The sequence below is a fragment of the Pelophylax lessonae genome (genome assembly GCF_965119305.1).
Source record: "Pelophylax lessonae genome assembly, chromosome: 4".
Lineage (NCBI taxonomy): Eukaryota > Metazoa > Chordata > Amphibia > Anura > Ranidae > Pelophylax > Pelophylax lessonae.
The window spans coordinates 620,917,883-620,937,465 of record NC_138771.1 but is presented as its reverse complement, the minus strand read 5'-3'; the positions used below and the strand labels follow the sequence as shown (position 1 = coordinate 620,937,465).

Sequence of the window (19,583 nt, the reverse complement as noted above, 5' to 3'; positions counted from 1 at the left end):
GTACAAGCTGTCAGCCTAGGCTAAAACAAGCTGTTTGGCTAACGCACATGTGCGTATATATGCGCATGAACATTCTTATGAGCACAGGAGACATACTACACATTTTCCCACACATGTGTATGCGTGCATGCATGTATGTACGCATGCACGTGCGTGCCCATCCACTGCTGGCTACCGGACTATTTAAACCTAAACTCCATCATTAGCTCTTTGATGTATGGCAGTGCTTGTCAACTTATGATCTAAAGGGGGCCTCAAATATTGCCCCTGACTTCACCAAAGAGCACTACCCAATCATGTGTCCACTTTGATTGGCTGTCACGGTGGTCACATGATGGGGAGCCAGTCCTGCTGGCTCCTGTTCATTAATAGAGACCGGGAACTGTCTATAACAGCTTGGTAACTGTGCTGGGAGTGCACTTTATGCATAGAAACCTTGGCCACCCAAGGACATATATGAAAAAGATTCTGCAGTCAATGGTATTTAGTACCCAACGGCATCATTCCCTTGCCAGTAAGAAACACTGAATGGCAAATAAACACCCTGCATCCAATATTAACATTTAGAACCACTTATAAAAACTAAAAAGGTTGTAAGGGATGACTTGATCCTCATCAAGATCAAAATCACATTGTGCTCACTCCCCTACATTGAGGGCAATCTTCTAACTATGAACATGCATCAGTAATAATTACGGGAAAGACCATAAAAAAGAATAATTACTCTTGAGGACTAAGGAGCTTCAGCTAATCAATATCTCAAATATTTTATTATCAAAAATTGTAACAAAATGGTAAAACACTAGTCTATAAATATAAACTTCCACTCTCCTCCTGAAAGCAATAAGAATAACAAAGTTGTCATCTAAACTTGGGGATGTCCCCTTTCATTTCACGCCACCCATGCAGAAATATTTCAGAAGCAAGGAGGATTACCTCAAATGCCAAAAGGTGGCCTCACAAAATGATGGAACCAGATAATAAGAGCAATAAATACCTCCAAAATATATGTGGGTATCTATTCAATGTATCACATAGGAGGCATATCCTAATGTTTGTATATACAGGCTTGCTGCATGCATTAAATGCCTAATTAGCTATGCTGTTGCTCTTCCCTGTGGGAGGAGAGTCAGTAATATCATTCCCTTCTTTACCACATGATGAGCATAAAGAGAGAAGATTTAGGCAAGCAGAGAACATTTAGAATGAATGGGAAAAACCCATTGATGGTAGTAACATAGAAAACACTGGAAATTTTCTGCAACCAACTGCAACATTCAGTAAACAATGAGAACATACAGGAACCAACTAATTTCATTGTTCTGACTGTCCTACAGAGCTGAAGAGGGACATATACTGTACCATAATTATACTATAATATATATAATTGCTCTTTGAGTTGCCTTTCGCAAATAAATCTAATGAGGTATAAAATATAAATTAAATCTGACCTCTTTTTTAAATTCACCATCAAAGGTTTTATATTCAGGAGATGAAGGATCCTGGTATTCAGGCAGATAAAATCGGTTAGTGATTTTTATTTCCACCGTTACCGCTGCTGTAACTGTTTTGCCTATAGGAAAGATAAACCCTGGGTTAACAATGTACATAAATGCCCAAATATACCCATAAACATACTATACATATATTATGTCCATCCTTTTCTTAATATACTCATAAACATACTAGACTTGTATTATATCCATCCTTTTCTTAATATACCCATAATCATACTGCACTTATATTATGTCCGTCCTTTTCTTAATATACCCATAAACATTCTATACTTATATTATGTCCGTCCTTTTCTTAATATACCCATAAACATTCTATACTTATATTATGTCTGTCCTTTTCTTAATATACCCATAAACATTCTATACTTATATTATGTCCATCCTTTTCTTAAATAGGTACCTATTGGTTATGTATAATGTTATTTCAATTTTTTCTTTAGATATATAGGTATATTTAAAAGTGCTCTCTATTTATAATTTGTAATTAATTATGTACATTGCAGGAGCCATATTAAATTATTGCATATTCAGGCACTCATTTCAGCTTAGTAGAGGTAAAATATGCTAATGCTATGGAACAACAACTGTATAAAATATGCAGGTTACATAAAAATTTTCTACCAGGTTAGAGTCGCAAAAATTGCTCAACACAGATAGTCACAAAAACTGCAATATAATTTCTCATTAAAATAAATATGAATGAATAATGAGTGAGCGGAGGGACTCAAGTAGGGAAAAAAAAGGGGAAAAAAAGTATATTTGTAGAAATTTATATGTATGTGAATACATATATATATATATATATATATATATATATATATATATATATATATATATATATATATGGTAAATATATATACACACACACATATATATATATATATATATATATATACACACATATTTATATATAATATATATATATGTATATAAAAAGTCAAAGGGGATTGACTTTTTTCTTTATATATGGCCTATGGGACTGCCTGATTGCTATGCACTAATTGACGGCTGAGTGCTGTTCACCTCCATTGATTGCATTATATATATATATATATATATATATATATATATATATATATATATATATATATATATATATATATATATACTTTTTTTAATATATTCTTTTCTACAGAAGTAATCAAAACAGAAAAGAATGACAGTGTACACAGTGTACAAATATTATTATTATTTTTTTTTTTTTTTTTAACAGAAACGTTTTTATTATTTTCAAAAGCAAGTTACAAACAAAATACAGAGCTGTGTTCACAGTGGACAAAATCATTTTCATAGAACCAATCTTATCCATTGCCTTTTATTTATACAGTATATATATATGGATCAGATTGATACCTCTGTAGAAAGAAAATAATCAAATGATAACAAAAAAAATCAAGGCACATATAATAAAGAAAAAAAAAAAAGAAAGGAAATGGCCAGAGAGTATATTTTGTGTGTGTGGATTTTTCTCTGTATTTCATTTATTTCTACAGAGATAGGAACTAAAAAAAATAAATTTTTAAAGAAATCTTCAAATTATAATAATTTAAACACACCATGAACACAATATCTGTGATTGTTGTTTACGGGCCAATAGTTTAACCATTTCATGAAGGACTTACCAACAATAACTCTGTCACCTAAGAAAGTCTCACAAAATGATCCAAAGTAATTTTCTGGACAAATACATTTCGTTCCATCATAAGAACCTCCATTTTGACAATAGGCTGAGGGGAAAACAAAGTAAAATAGGCATGATTCAGTAAGGTATAATTCATTTGTAAAATGCATGAATAACCTTTATATTGTTACCGCTAAGGTTACAAATTTTTAAAGCACTAATTTGGGTTAACATCATGTCAGGATTGTTTTTGCAGTCTGGGTCTCCTTTGGGGACCATCCTCTTATTTCCTGCTCTGGTGATTATCTGTCAGTGACAGTAAATCATTTTTAATTTTAACGTTTTTACTAGAATTAGGTGTTTTATTTCTAGCATATGATTTAATTGTGCATCTTTTCTCATAAATATGGGTAGATAAGCCCAAAATTTTCACATGTGCCAGATCCATATGTATGTAAGCCATAACAACAGATCTATTAGATTTTTTTTTTTTTTTTTTAAGTGTAAATTCACTTTTGCTAAGAAAAATTATTATTTACTTGGTTAATAATGTTTGCAAATTTAATAGCAGGATTCCATTCTCCACACTGTCAGTCCTCATAAGAGCAAAACTACTGAAAACAGTAATCAATTAGCAGGAAATTATTTGAGAAGAGCTGTACGCCAAAGGTGTACAGAATGTCCCCATAAAAGGTAACCATTTTTTAAATTTTGTTTTTCTATTTAATTTAATTAATTTAATGTTTTAGAAAATAGCTGTCTGTAGAGCGAATTAGAAGGATAATTGTTGAAAATCTTGTACAACAATTTATTATAACATTTTTTTTAAACAAAAGTGTAGTTACTTTTTAAGTTTTTACTATGGTTGTCCAAACCCTTAGAAACCAACTGAAATCCAACTTTACAGACTTTGTTGTGATCTTTGAGGATGTTTAAGAATTAATACCTTCACCATAAAAGCAGCTAGAGAGGTCAGTGATGACTTGTTTTAAACCTATTTAACCACTTAAGCCCCGGAAGATTTTACCCCCTTCCTGACCAGGCCCTATTTTGCAATTCGGCACTGCGGGATTTTAATGGACAATTGCGCGGTCGTGCGACGCTGTACCCAAATGAAATTGACATCCTTTTTTTCCCACAAACAGAGCTTTCTTTTGGTGGTATTTGATCACCTGTGCGATTTTTACTTTTTGCGCTATAAACAAAAAAATAGCGACAATTTTGAAAAAATAACAATATTTTTCACATTTTTTATATGAAATTCCCCCAAAAAAATGTAAAAATCAAAATTTGTTATCATTTTAGGTCAATTTGTTTTCTGCTACATATGTTTGGTAAAAAAAAAATCGCAATAAGCGTATTTTGATTGGTTTGCACAAAAGTTATTGCGTTTACTAACTAAGGGAAAGATTTTTGTCATTTTTATTGTTTTTGTTTTAACGAGTAATGGCGGTGATCTGCGATTTTTTTTTTGCAGGACTGCGACATTGCGGCAGACAGATCAGACCCTTGACTGACATTTTTGACACTTTTGGGGGTACCAGTGACATTACTACAGTAATCAGTGCTATACATATGCACTGTTACTGTAAAAATGACACTGGTAGGGAAGGGGTTAACTTTATTGGTGATCAGTGGGTTAAGTGTGTCCCTAGGGGCGTGCTTCTAACTGTAAAGGGATGTGGCTAGTGATGTAACCACAGAGACATATGATCCTACATAGCAGGATCGTATGATCTCTGCAGTTACACCAGGGAGAATGACAGGCGGCTTTGTTTACATTAGCCGCCTGCCTTTCTCCCTCTGCACAGGGAGATTGCGAGTGACCGGCGGACATCGGGTCACAAGCACGGACATGTTAGCGCGGACATGTAGGGGAATGAGCGGGGGCGGGAGCGCGCCTTCCGGCGGTGCGCGCTCGCCCCCTAGAGGCTCTCAGGCAAGCGACGTAGTACTACGTCACTTTGCCTGTAAGGGGCTGACCGCCGCAGTAAATAGTTGTGCGGCAGTCGGCAAGCGGTTAAATGCTTGGTAATAAAATGCACTTTATTGGCCCTAGTTTTTTGGCCCTAGTCTATGCACTGGTGAACCTGAAACCTTGTGTTTTACATGAATACAAGAAAAATTATTTTCTGAATTTTTTTTATTTTTTACACTAGGCCAACTGTGTATCCTGAACTGCTGGTTTAGTAAATACTATATCTATTGAGCCACCTGCTTCTGTATACACAGTTGGAATGTGTGTTTGGAATGGCTTATTTTTGTATTTGTGATGAAAGTAAAACATATAGAAACCTTATGTTTTAAAGAATAATTCTGGGCATGGGTATTGTATACATAAATACTTTGGTCCAGCCTGGACTAATGTAAATAGGTGTGTTCGATACCTGGCCATTGTGCATGGAAGCTGGAAATCACTAAAGTGTGCACTGCTTTCCACCTCGTCCAATCAGAGATCACTTTGTATTCATTCAGAAAACGCAAAGCATTCTCTAAATGGTGCCCGTGCTGAGTGGCTGACCTCCTGTATTCAGTAAACGGAGGTGCCCCCACTCAACGTGGGACCAGGAGGCAAATCGAGAACACTGAAATAGTAGTGTTTACTTCAGTGATTTCCAGTTTCCAGGGGCATCGGTTATAGGACACACCATTTGAAAAATGATAAACCAGACCATATAATACTGCCATAGGGAATTTCACAAATGCTTAGCTGCTGCAGAGGCGGCATGGAAATATAATTTGGAGCCTTTATTAGTGTTGCATTTCATTGCATCCTATCCTGATGACCCTGTACTGATCATTTGTACTATAATATAAATCTATTATTCTGACTACATGACGGGGAAAGCACCTTCTTCACTATTTTCTTGTTTCCTGATGCATAACAGTTTGGTGATATAACAAGACAAAATATAAATTGCTTACGTGTTGTTGTGTCAACAGGTCTTGTTGTGGTTACTGGAGATTCAGTTGTTGGAGATGTGGTTATTGGAGATATTGTTAGTGGAGATTCAGTTGTTGGAGATGTGGTTATTGGAGATATTGTTAGTGGAGATTCAGTTGTTGGAGATGTGGTTATTGGAGATATTGTTAGTGGAGATTCAGTTGTTGGAGATGTGGTTATTGGAGATATTGTTACTGGAGATTCAGTTGTTGGAGATGTGGTTATTGGAGATATTGTTACTGGAGATTCAGTTGTTGGAGAGGTTGTTATTGGAGATATTGTTACTGGAGATTCAGTTGTTGGAGATGTGGTTATTGGAGATATTGTTACTGGAGATTCAGTTGTTGGAGATGTGGTTATTGGAGATATTGTTACTGGAGATTCAGTTGTTGGAGATGTGGTTATTGGAGATATTGTTACTGGAGATTCAGTTGTTGGAGATGTGGTTATTGGAGATATTGTTAGTGGAGATTCAGTTGTTGGAGATGTGGTTATTGGAGATATTGTTACTGGAGATTCAGTTGTTGGAGATGTGGTTATTGGAGATATTTTTACTGGAGATTCAGTTGTTGGAGATGTGGTTATTGGAGATGTTGTAGCTGGAGATTCAGTTGTTGGAGATGTGGTTATTGGAGATATTGTTTTTGGAGATGTTGTGGTATCACTGACAGCAGTTACTGCAATACTGGTGAGTGGAATGGAACTGGGAGGATCAGTGGCTAATGGACCAGGAGTAGTGGACAGAAACTCTGGGGTTAAGGTCCTACTTGTTAGATGGGGGACCTCTGCAGTTGTGATAATGACTGGATCTGTTTTTTGTTGTGTTCCACTTTCCAAAGTAGGGTATGATGCTGGTGAACTTTTTTCAAAACCTTTTGTGGTGTTAACATCAGGTTCTTCAGATCCACCTGCTGTGAATGGTTTTGTTATAGTGACCTTCTGGGTGGTACCAGTCACTGGTTCTACAGATACTTTAGCTGTTGAAACTTCTGGAGAAAATATACCGCTAGAAATTGTTGAAGATGTAGTATAGGTATCTAAAGCTTCCTTAGGGGTTGTGTAGGCTACAGTTGTGATTTCAGGTGTTCTATCAACTACTCCAGAACTTTCTGGTGTTATGGTTATTTTTGTTGTTAGGGCTTGTGTTGTATCAGTGTTAACAGATCCTCCAGGCTTTGAGTTAATTTCAGGTGTTGTCAAGTCAGAGGCTGTCAATCTATGCCCAGATGTTGTCAATCTATCAGATGATGACTCTCGGGTCGAGAGATCGGGTGTTGTATAATCTCTCAATGTTTCCGTTGTTGTGTATTTGTCAGTAACTTTTCCTGATGTTTGAATCTCTCCAGATTTTTCAGAAGTGGTGATGACAGCTGTAAATGATGCTTCAGTGGCTGATGATGCATCTGTATGTGGTGTTGTCTCTTGTTCTCCGAACCCTTCTTTCGTTGTAAACTTTTCAGTAGTTATTTGTGAGGTTTTCTCAATGTCTCCTGATCCTTCTGGTGTTGTGAAAACCTGAGTACCCGATGGAGGTGTTGTTTCAATGGAGCCTGCTGGTGTTGTGAAAACTTCAGTTACTGACGCTGTTGTTATTTTGATTTCACCAGAAACTTCTGGTGTTGTAAATATTGGTGTCACTGTTTTTGGAGTAGTCTCAATGCCTCCAGAACCTTCTCCAGGGAATTCTGATGTGGGGGAAACTCCTTGTGAGGTGAATATTCCAGTTGCAGTTTGAGATGTTGCCTCAATTTCACCGGAATCCCCAGGTGTTGTGATTATGTCTGTCACAGTTGTTCTTTCCATATCACCAGACCCTTCTGGTGTTGCGAATCCTTCAGTAACAGTTTGTGGTGTTGTTTCTATTTCTCCAGATCCTTCTGGTGTTGTGACAAATACTGTCACTGTTTGTGGTGTAGTCTGAATGTCTCCAGAGCCTTCCGGTGTTGTTAATATATTGGTACTTAAGATAGTTGTTCTTTCCATATCACCAGACCCTTCTGGTGTTGTGAATCCTTCAGTAACAGTTTCTGGTGTTGTGACTATATCTGTCACTGTTTGTGGTGTAGTCGCAGTGTCTCCAGAGCCTTCTCCAGATCCTTCTGGTGTAGTGACTATATCTGTCACTGTTTGTGGTGTAGTCGCAGTGTCTCCAGAGCCTTCTCCAGAGCCTTCTGGTGTTGTGTATATTTCTGTAACAGTTTGTAAAGTTGTATCTCCCTCTCCAGAGCTCTCTGGAGTACTGAATATTTTAGTAGTTGGTTGGGATGTTGTTTCTATATCTCCAGAGCCTTCTGGTGTTGTAAATATGTTTGTCACTGTTTGCACAGTAGTCTCAATGTCTCCAGAGCCTTCTGGTGTTGTATATACTTCAGTAACTGCTAGTGCGGTTGTTTCTGTGTCTCCAGATCCTTCTGGTGTAGTGAATATTTCTGTCACTGTTTGCGTGGTTGTCTCAATGTCTCCAGAGCCTTCTTCAGATCCTTCTGGTGTAGTGAATATTTCTGTCACTGTTTGCGTGGTTGTCTCAATGTCTCCAGAACCTTCTTCAGATCCTTCTGGTGTAGTGAATATTTCTGTCACTGTTTGCATGGTTGTCTCAATGTCTCCAGAGCCTTCTTCAGATCCTTCTGGTGTAGTGAATATTTCTGTCACTGTTTGCGTGGTTGTCTCAATGTCTCCAGAACCTTCTTCAGATCCTTCTGGTGTAGTGAATATTTCTGTCACTGTTTGCGTGGTTGTCTCAATGTCTCCAGAACCTTCTTCAGATCCTTCTGGTGTAGTGAATATTTCTGTCACTGTTTGCGTGGTTGTCTCAATGTCTCCAGAACCTTCTTCAGATCCTTCTGGTGTAGTGAATATTTCTGTCACTGTTTGCATGGTTGTCTCAATGTCTCCAGAGCCTTCTTCAGATCCTTCTGGTGTAGTGAATATTTCTGTCACTGTTTGCATGGTTGTCTCAATGTCTCCAGAGCCTTCTTCAGATCCTTCTGGTGTAGTGAATATTTCTGTCACTGTTTGCGTGGTTGTCTCAATGTCTCCAGAGCCTTCTTCAGATCCTTCTGGTGTAGTGAATATTTCTGTCACTGTTTGCGTGGTTGTCTCAATGTCTCCAGAACCTTCTTCAGATCCTTCTGGTGTAGTGAATATTTCTGTCACTGTTTGCATGGTTGTCTCAATGTCTCCAGAGCCTTCTTCAGATCCTTCTGGTGTAGTGAATATTTCTGTCACTGTTTGCGTGGTTGTCTCAATGTCTCCAGAACCTTCTTCAGATCCTTCTGGTGTAGTGAATATTTCTGTCACTGTTTGCATGGTTGTCTCAATGTCTCCAGAGCCTTCTTCAGATTCTTCTGGTGTTGTGACTATATCTGTCACTGTTTGTGGTGTAGTTGCAGTGTCTCCAGAGCCTTCTCCAGAACCTTCTTCAGATCCTTCTGGTGTAGTGAATATTTCTGTCACTGTTTGCATGGTTGTCTCAATGTCTCCAGAGCCTTCTTCAGATCCTTCTGGTGTAGTGAATATTTCTGTCACTGTTTGCGTGGTTGTCTCAATGTCTCCAGAGCCTTCTTCAGATCCTTCTGGTGTAGTGAATATTTCTGTCACTGTTTGCGTGGTTGTCTCAATGTCTCCAGAACCTTCTTCAGATCCTTCTGGTGTAGTGAATATTTCTGTCACTGTTTGTGTGGTTATCTCAATGTCTCCAGAGCCTTCTTCAGATCCTTCTGGTGTAGTGAATATTTCTGTCACTGTTTGCGTGGTTGTCTCAATGTCTCCAGAGCCTTCTTCAGATCCTTCTGGTGTAGTGAATATTTCTGTCACTGTTTGTGTGGTTGTCTCAATGTCTCCAGAGCCTTCTTCAGATCCTTCTGGTGTAGTGAATATTTCTGTCACTGTTTGCGTGGTTGTCTCAATGTCTCCAGAGCCTTCTTCAGATCCTTCTGGTGTAGTGAATATTTCTGTCACTGTTTGCATGGTTGTCTCAATGTCTCCAGAGCCTTCTTCAGATTCTTCTGGTGTTGTGACTATATCTGTCACTGTTTGTGGTGTAGTTGCAGTGTCTCCAGAGCCTTCTCCAGAACCTTCTTCAGATCCTTCTGGTGTAGTGAATATTTCTGTCACTGTTTGCATGGTTGTCTCAATGTCTCCAGAGCCTTCTTCAGATCCTTCTGGTGTAGTGAATATTTCTGTCACTGTTTGCGTGGTTGTCTCAATGTCTCCAGAGCCTTCTTCAGATCCTTCTGGTGTAGTGAATATTTCTGTCACTGTTTGCGTGGTTGTCTCAATGTCTCCAGAACCTTCTTCAGATCCTTCTGGTGTAGTGAATATTTCTGTCACTGTTTGTGTGGTTGTCTCAATGTCTCCAGAGCCTTCTTCAGATCCTTCTGGTGTAGTGAATATTTCTGTCACTGTTTGCGTGGTTGTCTCAATGTCTCCAGAACCTTCTTCAGATCCTTCTGGTGTAGTGAATATTTCTGTCACTGTTTGCGTGGTTGTCTCAATGTCTCCAGAACCTTCTTCAGATCCTTCTGGTGTAGTGAATATTTCTGTCACTGTTTGTGTGGTTGTCTCAATGTCTCCAGAGCCTTCTTCAGATCCTTCTGGTGTAGTGAATATTTCTGTCACTGTTTGCGTGGTTGTCTCAATGTCTCCAGAGCCTTCTTCAGATCCTTCTGGTGTAGTGAATATTTCTGTCACTGTTTGCATGGTTGTCTCAATGTCTCCAGAGCCTTCTGCAGATGCATCTGGTGTTGTAAATATGACAGTAGGTGTTTGTGTTGTTAATTCTGTGCCTCCAGACCCTTCAGGAAATCCTGAACCAGATCCTGACATGTGTTCAACAGAATGTGACGACCAGTGGTCAGATAGTTCTGCCTTGTGTTTGGCATTCATTAATTGCTTATTAAAGTTAGAATGTAAGAAAGAATACTTTTTTCTTCTTGCCAACAGATTTTCTGTGTTTCTTGGTTGCTCCTGTTTGTTTGTTAAAGAAAAACTTTTGTCTTTTTTTGTTTTTTCCTGTTCTCGTTGGTTCAACACATGTTTTGGTTCTTTCTCCTTTTCTATAATTTTAGTTAGATCTCTGGGCTCTAAACTTTTCTCTGTTTCAACATTCCACTTCCATTCTGCCACTGAGGAAGGAAATAGAGACATGCAATTATTTAGATATATAAATTGAAGAAACAACAAATCAGTCTATCAAGTTCAAGACTGAAAAAATTCTAGCCTTGATACTAAAATAAACTGTTGCATGATCAGCTTAATTTTTTTCCCACAGGAAGAAACAATTCCACCTAACTTCAACAATGAGACCCAAATACAAGAAGAATACACCCTAAAATGTTTTTTTAATTATGAGAGAAATCTAAAAAGAAGATATGTTAGCAATTGTAGCACTGTCCCCATAGGGCTTGCTGTATGATGACTTGTTGGGCCTCCTCTGATTACCAGCACACAGTCACTTAGGGAACAGTTCTCACATCCCTCCTTACTTCCGATGGCTCATCACCCAATAAACAGTCCAGGGGTATTGGTTTTTAGTGTTTACTTTGGAGCTTGGATGGGAGAAGGGAATAGTGAGATACTCCAACTGTAACTATTCACAATGGATAAGGACAACTCTCACTTGGCCTCACCAGGTTGCTTGTGGAAGCAGCTGCACTGCTTAATCCATATTGCCACATGTATGGAAAGGGTTAAGTCTCCTTGCTCTTCTCTATCTAGCAATAGACTTGGTGAATGTACATTATCTTCAGAACACTCACTAGCATCCTCTTTACTGACACCCAACCACTCTAGCTGCAGGGGTAGTCCCCCTTAGGTCAGGCCCTTTAACACAGATCTGTACTCACTGTACTGCAGAATCAGATCCTCCAGTGTCTCCCCTTTCATTCAGCTTCATAGGACCTCTGGGCTCAGTTCCTTATTACCACCCTCCAGGCCCTCAGGTCGACTACCTGAGGCCGCATGTCACCTCTACAGAGGAGGAGGAAGCCGCTCCCTCCCTCAGGGACTCCTCTATCCAGCCGGAAGACCCCGAGCACTGTGCTCCTGGCTTTATGCATAATCCCAGCAGGCACTTTTCCTCTGCCAAATCACCAGGGCTGTATCAAACACCTGTGCAGCCATTTGTCAGGTTTCCTTCCACTGTCCAATATGCCTCCCTATTGGACCAGTGTGAAACACTCTGCAAACAGAACGAGTTGCACCTGAGCACAATGAGCAGACCTCATTAGCAGATCCTTCTCTCTGGAAGGCAGAGAACAATATAGATTTACCTGCAGTCCTTCTGGTAAGCAGACAGGACTTAAAACGATTATTTTTCTCTAGCACCTACCCAGGAGTGCTACACAGTAAATGTAAAAACTGAATTTAAATAAAGTCATTTAATTTTGATATTTCAAAAAATAAATCCAATTTATCCCCCCAACAATTAAAATGTGATTTATGATCCTCTTTGTGTAATAAGATCATAAATTACATTTTTTTAGTTGTAAAAATGTGATTAATTTACTGGTTTGTCCCCAACCCATTCTATAACCAATCATAGAGGGATAATATTTTTCTACCACAAAATGCTTTCTAAAGCTGGATACACACTATCCAATTTTTGTGGTTAGATTTCCTTCAGATTTACCTGTTCTATGTAGTGCAAGGGCCTGCCTGATTGCATACAAATTGAAAGTGTTTAGGTTTGACCTCATATTATATGGTTTTGGTAAGTCTAAAGGAAAAAGTCTTCAGAAAATCTTGTGTGTATGGCCCATTCGTAAAAGATAATGGTCTATCTTTAAAATAGATCCTATTGCTTTAGTCACCATGTACATGGAAAGGATCTCCCTAATTGGGACTATAGCGGGTAACGACACAGGTAAGTATCAAAAAAGATTATTTAAAATAAATAATCTTTTTTGATACTTACCTGTGTCGTTACCCGCTATAGTCCCAATTAGGGGGATCCTTTCCATGTACATGCTTTCTATTAGCTAAGGGATGAGGGCATAAACGACTCAGCACCCCTTCCAATATATCCAACTCCCACACCCCCTTTTGTTTATTGCTTTAGTCACAGTAGCTGACAATCTGTTTGCAAGCTTAATACACTGAAGGTTTGACTTTTGAGAAGACAAAGATGCATTGTTTCAGGTTGTGGTGCTATTAAAAGCTCTAAAATGTCTATTAACTCATTTATCAGATCTGATGGTTCATAGGGTGGATTTTTCTGGCCAAGCCAATGAAATTTGCCAGCCTGACAAAGTTTTCAGTATTCACTTATTTTATTTTAAAACACACCTGCTTGTGATGCTCTAACACCCTCAGGACTGTCTCTCATACATAGGAAACCCATTGGTGAGAACTCTCTAACCAACCCACACGTGGTGGTCGTTACGAGCTATATGATCCAGATTACATCCATGGATTCTCTCATGATGTAGACTACAGAACTAGGTGAATCAGCTGTGTGAGAATGGCACCTTTTTTAATGGACACAAAGTTGGACTTTATCTGTCCATTTTGAAATCCCATATTTCCTCCTGCATTTACAATAATATGCAAGCAGCAACCTCAACTAGGAAACCTCAACAAGCCAGTATCTAACTAGAGCAGAACCATAGGTTTTTGATGAACTGCAGCATGCCATCACCTACCCAAAGCTGTATTATTAGTTCTGGATGGATTGCCATCCAGAACTATGGGTACCATTAACTGCACAGAACATATAAAACCTTTAATATGTATTCATTAATTCACCATTGTGGTTACTGTATTTACCATAGAGTACCCTTTTGCATTATATGGAACTCTAATATAGCAAGGTGTCAAAATACAAAACATCTGATATCTGCTGGTCTATCTAGAGGAAATTCCAGGTATCATTACAAACTTTGCTTTCAAAAGTAGTCGTCTCAATTTGATCATGCATTTAAAACGATTTGCCTGCAGACAGCAATTACTGTTACTTCCTCTAGATGTCCATTCTATACACATGTATGCATTACAGTATACCTGTACCTATCTCCATATTTTAAAAGAAACCTGTTATGCGGATTCTGTCTGAGATGCCTTAGATAGACGCTTGCATTCTCTGATTACATGGGTACCTATAAAGATAAGCTTAAAGTCCCACTCCAGCCACATTTTCTATATCTTGTTTTGGAAACAACATGGAAGGATTAGGGTCTCTGTTGTTGTTTTTAATTGCCATTCGTATACCTACTCGGGACATTTCCTTCAATACCTATCCATCAACATCAACATCGGTCTTGTGTTCCCAGTTCACCATCTACTTCTGCAACATCTTTCATAGTGTCCCGGTGCACCATTAACATCTGTCAGTATCCCAGTGCAAGAGATGTAATATAATATTACTAGAAGCCCAAAACCTCTCGAGGTGGTGGTGCAAAGAAAAAAATGGTTACCCAAAACTGAATACGTAATATATACCGTACAAGAATGTGTATATAGTGCAATCAAAATACAAGTATATTACAACAAATAAATGTGATAAGAATCTTTTTAAAGTGCATCAATAAACAAGCGGTATTAGGAATAATGTCCATATAAAGTGCATCAGTAAACAATGTTACAAGTGCCTATATAAAAAGATTCTTAGCACATTTATTTGTTGTAATATACTTGTATCATGATTGCACTATGTACACGTTCTTGTACGGTATATATTACACATTAAGTTTGGGTAACCATTTTTTTCTTTGCACCACCACCTGGAGAGGTTTTGAGGGTGATACTACCACATATTCCATTACCCGTTAACAGAGGCATTGTGCTGATAGTAATATTATATTACATCTCTTTCACTGTACACCATTGTTGCAGTCCAATTATTAATTTATTTATTTAATTATTTGCTCATTGCTATTTCCTGGCGTGAGGGTTTTTTCACATCAGTATCCCAGTGCATCATCAATATCTGTCGGTGTCCCCAGTGCATCACCAACATCTGCCAATGTCCCAATGCACCACAAACATCTCTCACAGTGTCCCCAGTGCACCATAAACATATGTCAGAGTTCCAGTGCACAATCAATGCCCGTCAATGTCCCAGTACACGGCCAACATCTGCCAGTGTCCCCAGTGCACCATCAACATCTGCCAGTGTCCCCAGTGCATCACCAATATCTGCCAATGTCCCAATGCACCACAAACATCTCTCACAGTGTCCCCAGTGCACCATAAACATATGTCAGAGTTCCAGTGCACAATCAACGCCCGTCAATGTCCCAGTACACGGCCAACATCTGCCAGTGTCCCCAGTGCACCATCAACATCTGTCAATGTCCCAATGCACCACAAACATCTCTCACAGTGTCCCCAGTGCACCATAAACATATGTCAGAGTTCCAGTGCACAATCAATGCCCGTACACGGCCAACATCTGCCAGTGTCCCCAGTGCACCATCAACATTTATTGGTGTTTCCCAGTGCACCATCAACACCTGTCATAATGTCACCGATGCACCATCAACATCTGTCATAGTGTGTCACTGACACCAGTACCTGATCACCGTTAAACCAGTACAGTGTCATCAGAGCCAGCAAAAAAACAGAAAATCATGTCCAAAAAATTGTACACCAGTGAGGAGGCATTTCAGATCTTTAGCATGACAAATGAGAGTAGCTGGGAGCCTCAAATCCATCACAAACCAAAAAATTTAACTATATATGCTTATAAGACCAGTACTATCCAACCTTAAAACCATACCAACCAACCATAAAACTATATAATAAATCTATTCAAAACAGTTGAACTATAAAGAGCCATCGGTGAGACAAAAAGAAAAAACAAGAGGTCACAATCTCACTGGTGTTTATTTTTAACAATCATTTTGAAATGATTAGCCTTTCTAAATGAAAACCACATTTGCTGTTAGAAATTCGTTTGAGAAAAATTTACCATTCAGCTTCTTGGAATTTTCTCATCACTATGGTCAAAAAAGTTGATTTGATCCCACTAACCATTAGAAAATTGAACAAATGTTCTTAAAAGGAAAACTTGCAAAGGATATACTACTAGTGTATGGTCAGCTTACATGCCATTCATTTGTGGTTTATATGAACTTTAAGCTAAAAACTAACAATGTTGATACAACCATGTGTATCAGATTTATTGACTAAATCAAAAAATGGCATCCGGCTGGTTTCTTTCCAAATGAAGGATTTTATGAAGGTTGTATAGCCATTGTATACAATGCTTCAATAGATCCAAATCATAAACTTCCCTATATGAAACAATGGGAATGGGATCGCAAATTAACATTAGTCTTATCTGAATGGCAAGATACAGCAATGTATCTAAATATATACCAATTTGACCTTGGTTGAAAAAAAAAATAAATAAAACAAGGTGGTGTATGGTTTCCAGCAAGTTAGCTAAATGAGCTTCATCTTCTAGTTTTTCCTTCGATGTGGTCAGACTGGTACCATGCTATTCATGTTTGGTGGCGGTGCCCAGAGTAACCAGGTTTTGGAGGAGAATGTTTAATCTAATCTGTTCTTTAACAGGGCTGCATGTAACAGGGGTGCTAGATTTCTTGAAATAGCACTTTTTAAAAAAATTATATTTTGACCTAACTAAACATTTTAAAAAGTTGGTATCTTAGCTCTAGCAGCCAGAATCATTATTGCATTGAGCTGGAACCAGTCATTGGTGTCACTTGACTATCGCAAACAAAAGTTTAATTAGATTATGACTAATGATAAACTCTTAGGTATACTTAAATATACCCAACCTACATAAAGCTTTGTACCCCCTGAATATGATATCTGATGGTTTACTAGCACGCTCTCGCAAAAACCTATTTATTTGCTGGTGATTAAGCTCAACCTTTTTTCAAATTTTTTACCCCATAGAAACCCATGACATTTATTTCAGATCTTCGAACATCGCTGTGAAAACCAATTAATCGGGGGGTCAGTGGGAAAAATGCCCCTTATATTGGTGGCCAGTGGGAAGAATGTCCCCCTTACAGTGGTGATCAGAATGCCACCATTATAGACATCTAAAAAGATTATTGATGTCATGCAGCTGGTTCTGCCAAGTGGTGTTGGCCCATGAACTTTTCAGGCTCCATCCACTTGGAGGTCAATCAGCCACAGCTCAAGGAAACCCCTATCAATTTCTGCAGGAACCCCAGGGTTGGATAGAAGCCTGGTTGAGAATAACCAGTTTAAGCTCTTACTCTAAACTTCTTTATCAGTTACACAAAAAAAAAAATAAAGAAAAAGAATTATAGATATCTCTTCCATGCATTATTACAGATACACTAAACAGGTGTTTTTAAAATGTTGCAATATCCATTAAAAATGACTCTACAGGTTAGAAAAAAAAAAAAAAAAAAAACTTTGAGTTTAGAAAAAAAAAAAAATAGCTAAAATTTAAATCAGTAAAGAAAAATGTATCTAAATGATTCAGGTGAAAGATGTAGAGACTTACATACCGGCTACTAGTAGTGTTACCCCAAGGATTATTGATATGAGTGTTTTGACTTCCATGGCTAGTGCTTGCTCAAAGCTTGCTGCTTATCTGTAGATCTGTTCAGGTTCAGTTTAACTTTAGCAACTGCCAAGCCCAAAGTGAGAGAGGTATGATAGTGACCCTTATTTATATCCAAGTGATTGTTGCTCAAATCTGTGTATCATAATAAGAAAACGTCATGGCCATGGGCGGGGTGACTCGTCTCAGACGTAGAAGCTGATACAGGACATCTCAGCTCTTGGTAATCATTAACAGGAAGATATATCTACTTTGTCTCTGTTCATTTACTTGAAAATGTTCAAGATTTTGGTTTTCTCTCCTGTTCTCTGAATTTTTGTTAACTTATTGTTTTGCCCGTTAAAATTCTTTTTTTTTACCTTTTTTTCATAAAATTTTGTATCTCAGTGTTGCTTATCTCTTTCAGCCACTTCCAGTCTTCATGCATTTGAACCAGCATCAGCTTCACATAATTTTCCTGGGCTGGCTTCCTGACCATGGGCCATGTCTTTCAAATATGGATTAAAGCTTTCAACAGGGGAGCATGTGGCAAAGTGACAACGCAGTACCACAAAAAAGATGCAGTTGTCTTTCTATAAGAGGAAGTGCCTGAACAAAGGATCATCAGGGAATTCCACTAAGATTGAATAAAAAAAAATGTTTTCAAATTAATATTATTAGAAATGTGGGTAATTCTGCCAACTATTCCAAATTTCAGCAAAATGGCAGCCCAAATGCGGTGTAATTTTGCCACGATTGTCATGTGACAATACGTTGGAAAATTATGGAAAAACGCGCATGTAAAATTGGTCCCCAAGCTCCATTTAGGAGACAAATGTTCATAGGATAGCCCATTCAAGTGAATGGACTGCCCTGTAAGCGCCACACAGAATCGCGCAGACAAAATCCTGAGTGGGAATACTTGTTCCCGATACACAATATGTTAACGGGCCCTGAAAGAGCACCAGGTGGTTATAAGGAACCAGACATTCGCATTCAGGAAAGGACAAAGCGGAGCAAACAACTTTTTCTACAAGAAAGAAAAAGGTAGGAATCTGCTACAAGTTTTTTTTTTTTAAATCGTTCCGATCACCCTGGAGGGATTGTATATTTTTCCCAGTGGCGCTACACTTTAACCACTTCATAAATGCACCATAGCAGATTTCCAATACAGCGAGGCTCTGTTGTTCTGGGAGGGAGTCAATGGAACCACACCCCCCCGGGCACCCCTTGGGCAAGCAGCTGGCGCGCACTATGATCATGGTAAAGGGCCAACAGCGGACCTTTACCATGGAATCAGCTGTGTCCAATCACAATGTAAACAGACTTGCTGGCTATCGGCAGTACTTTCCCCAACAGTCACAGTATGAGGAAAGCAGAGGCGGTAACTGACAAGTGTGATGGGGACATGTACAGAGATAATCAGTGCACTGATTATCAGTACCCTAATAATCAGTGCAGCCTAATCAATGCCCATCAGTGCTGCCTATCAGTGTCCATCAGTGTCTCCTATCAATGCCTCCTCATCATTGCCACCTATCAGTGCCAATTAGTGCCACCTATCACTGCCGCACATGCATGCAACCTCATCAGTGCCCATCAGTGCAGCCTATCATTGTCTATCAATGCAGCCTCATCAGTACACATCAGTGAAGGAGAAAAACTTTTTTGTTCTTTTTTCATTTGTTTAGCAAAAAATAAAAAATTGCGTGGTGACTAAATACCACAAAAAAAAGCTCTATTTGTGTGAAAGAAATTATAAAAATTGAATTTGGGTTGCATGACTGCGCTATTGTTATTTTAAAGTGCTAAGGCACTGAAACCTGAAAATTGGCCTGGGTAGGAAGGGGGTGATAGTGCCCTATTTAATTGGTTAAAGTGATATTAAAAGGTAAATTTTCTATTTTTGAAAAGTAACAAAAATGTTATACTTGTACTTGCTCTGCACAATGGTGCCCCCAGAGCCCTGCTCAGTGTATCAGTAAGACACACCAAACAGGGCTTAGCCCCGCC

At 38.5% G+C, this 19,583-nt stretch overlaps 1 protein-coding gene across 1 annotated transcript in view; it reads right to left on the bottom strand.

Annotated features, from left to right (window-relative positions):
• The window catches only part of LOC309554686 (uncharacterized protein), a gene marked incomplete at both ends in the record, with an annotated part of 30,492 nt that extends 12,902 nt beyond the window's left edge, over positions 1 to 17,590 (bottom strand). Inside the window, 4 exons of the mRNA XM_082256392.1 lie at positions 1,452 to 1,573; positions 3,140 to 3,260; positions 6,638 to 11,208; positions 17,536 to 17,590. Coding sequence (XP_082112518.1) covers positions 1,452 to 1,573; positions 3,140 to 3,260; positions 6,638 to 11,208; positions 17,536 to 17,590 — 4,869 coding nt within the window. The remainder of the gene's footprint in view (positions 1 to 1,451; positions 1,574 to 3,139; positions 3,261 to 6,637; positions 11,209 to 17,535) is intronic.
• Between the last annotated feature and the right edge of the window lie 1,993 nt (positions 17,591 to 19,583).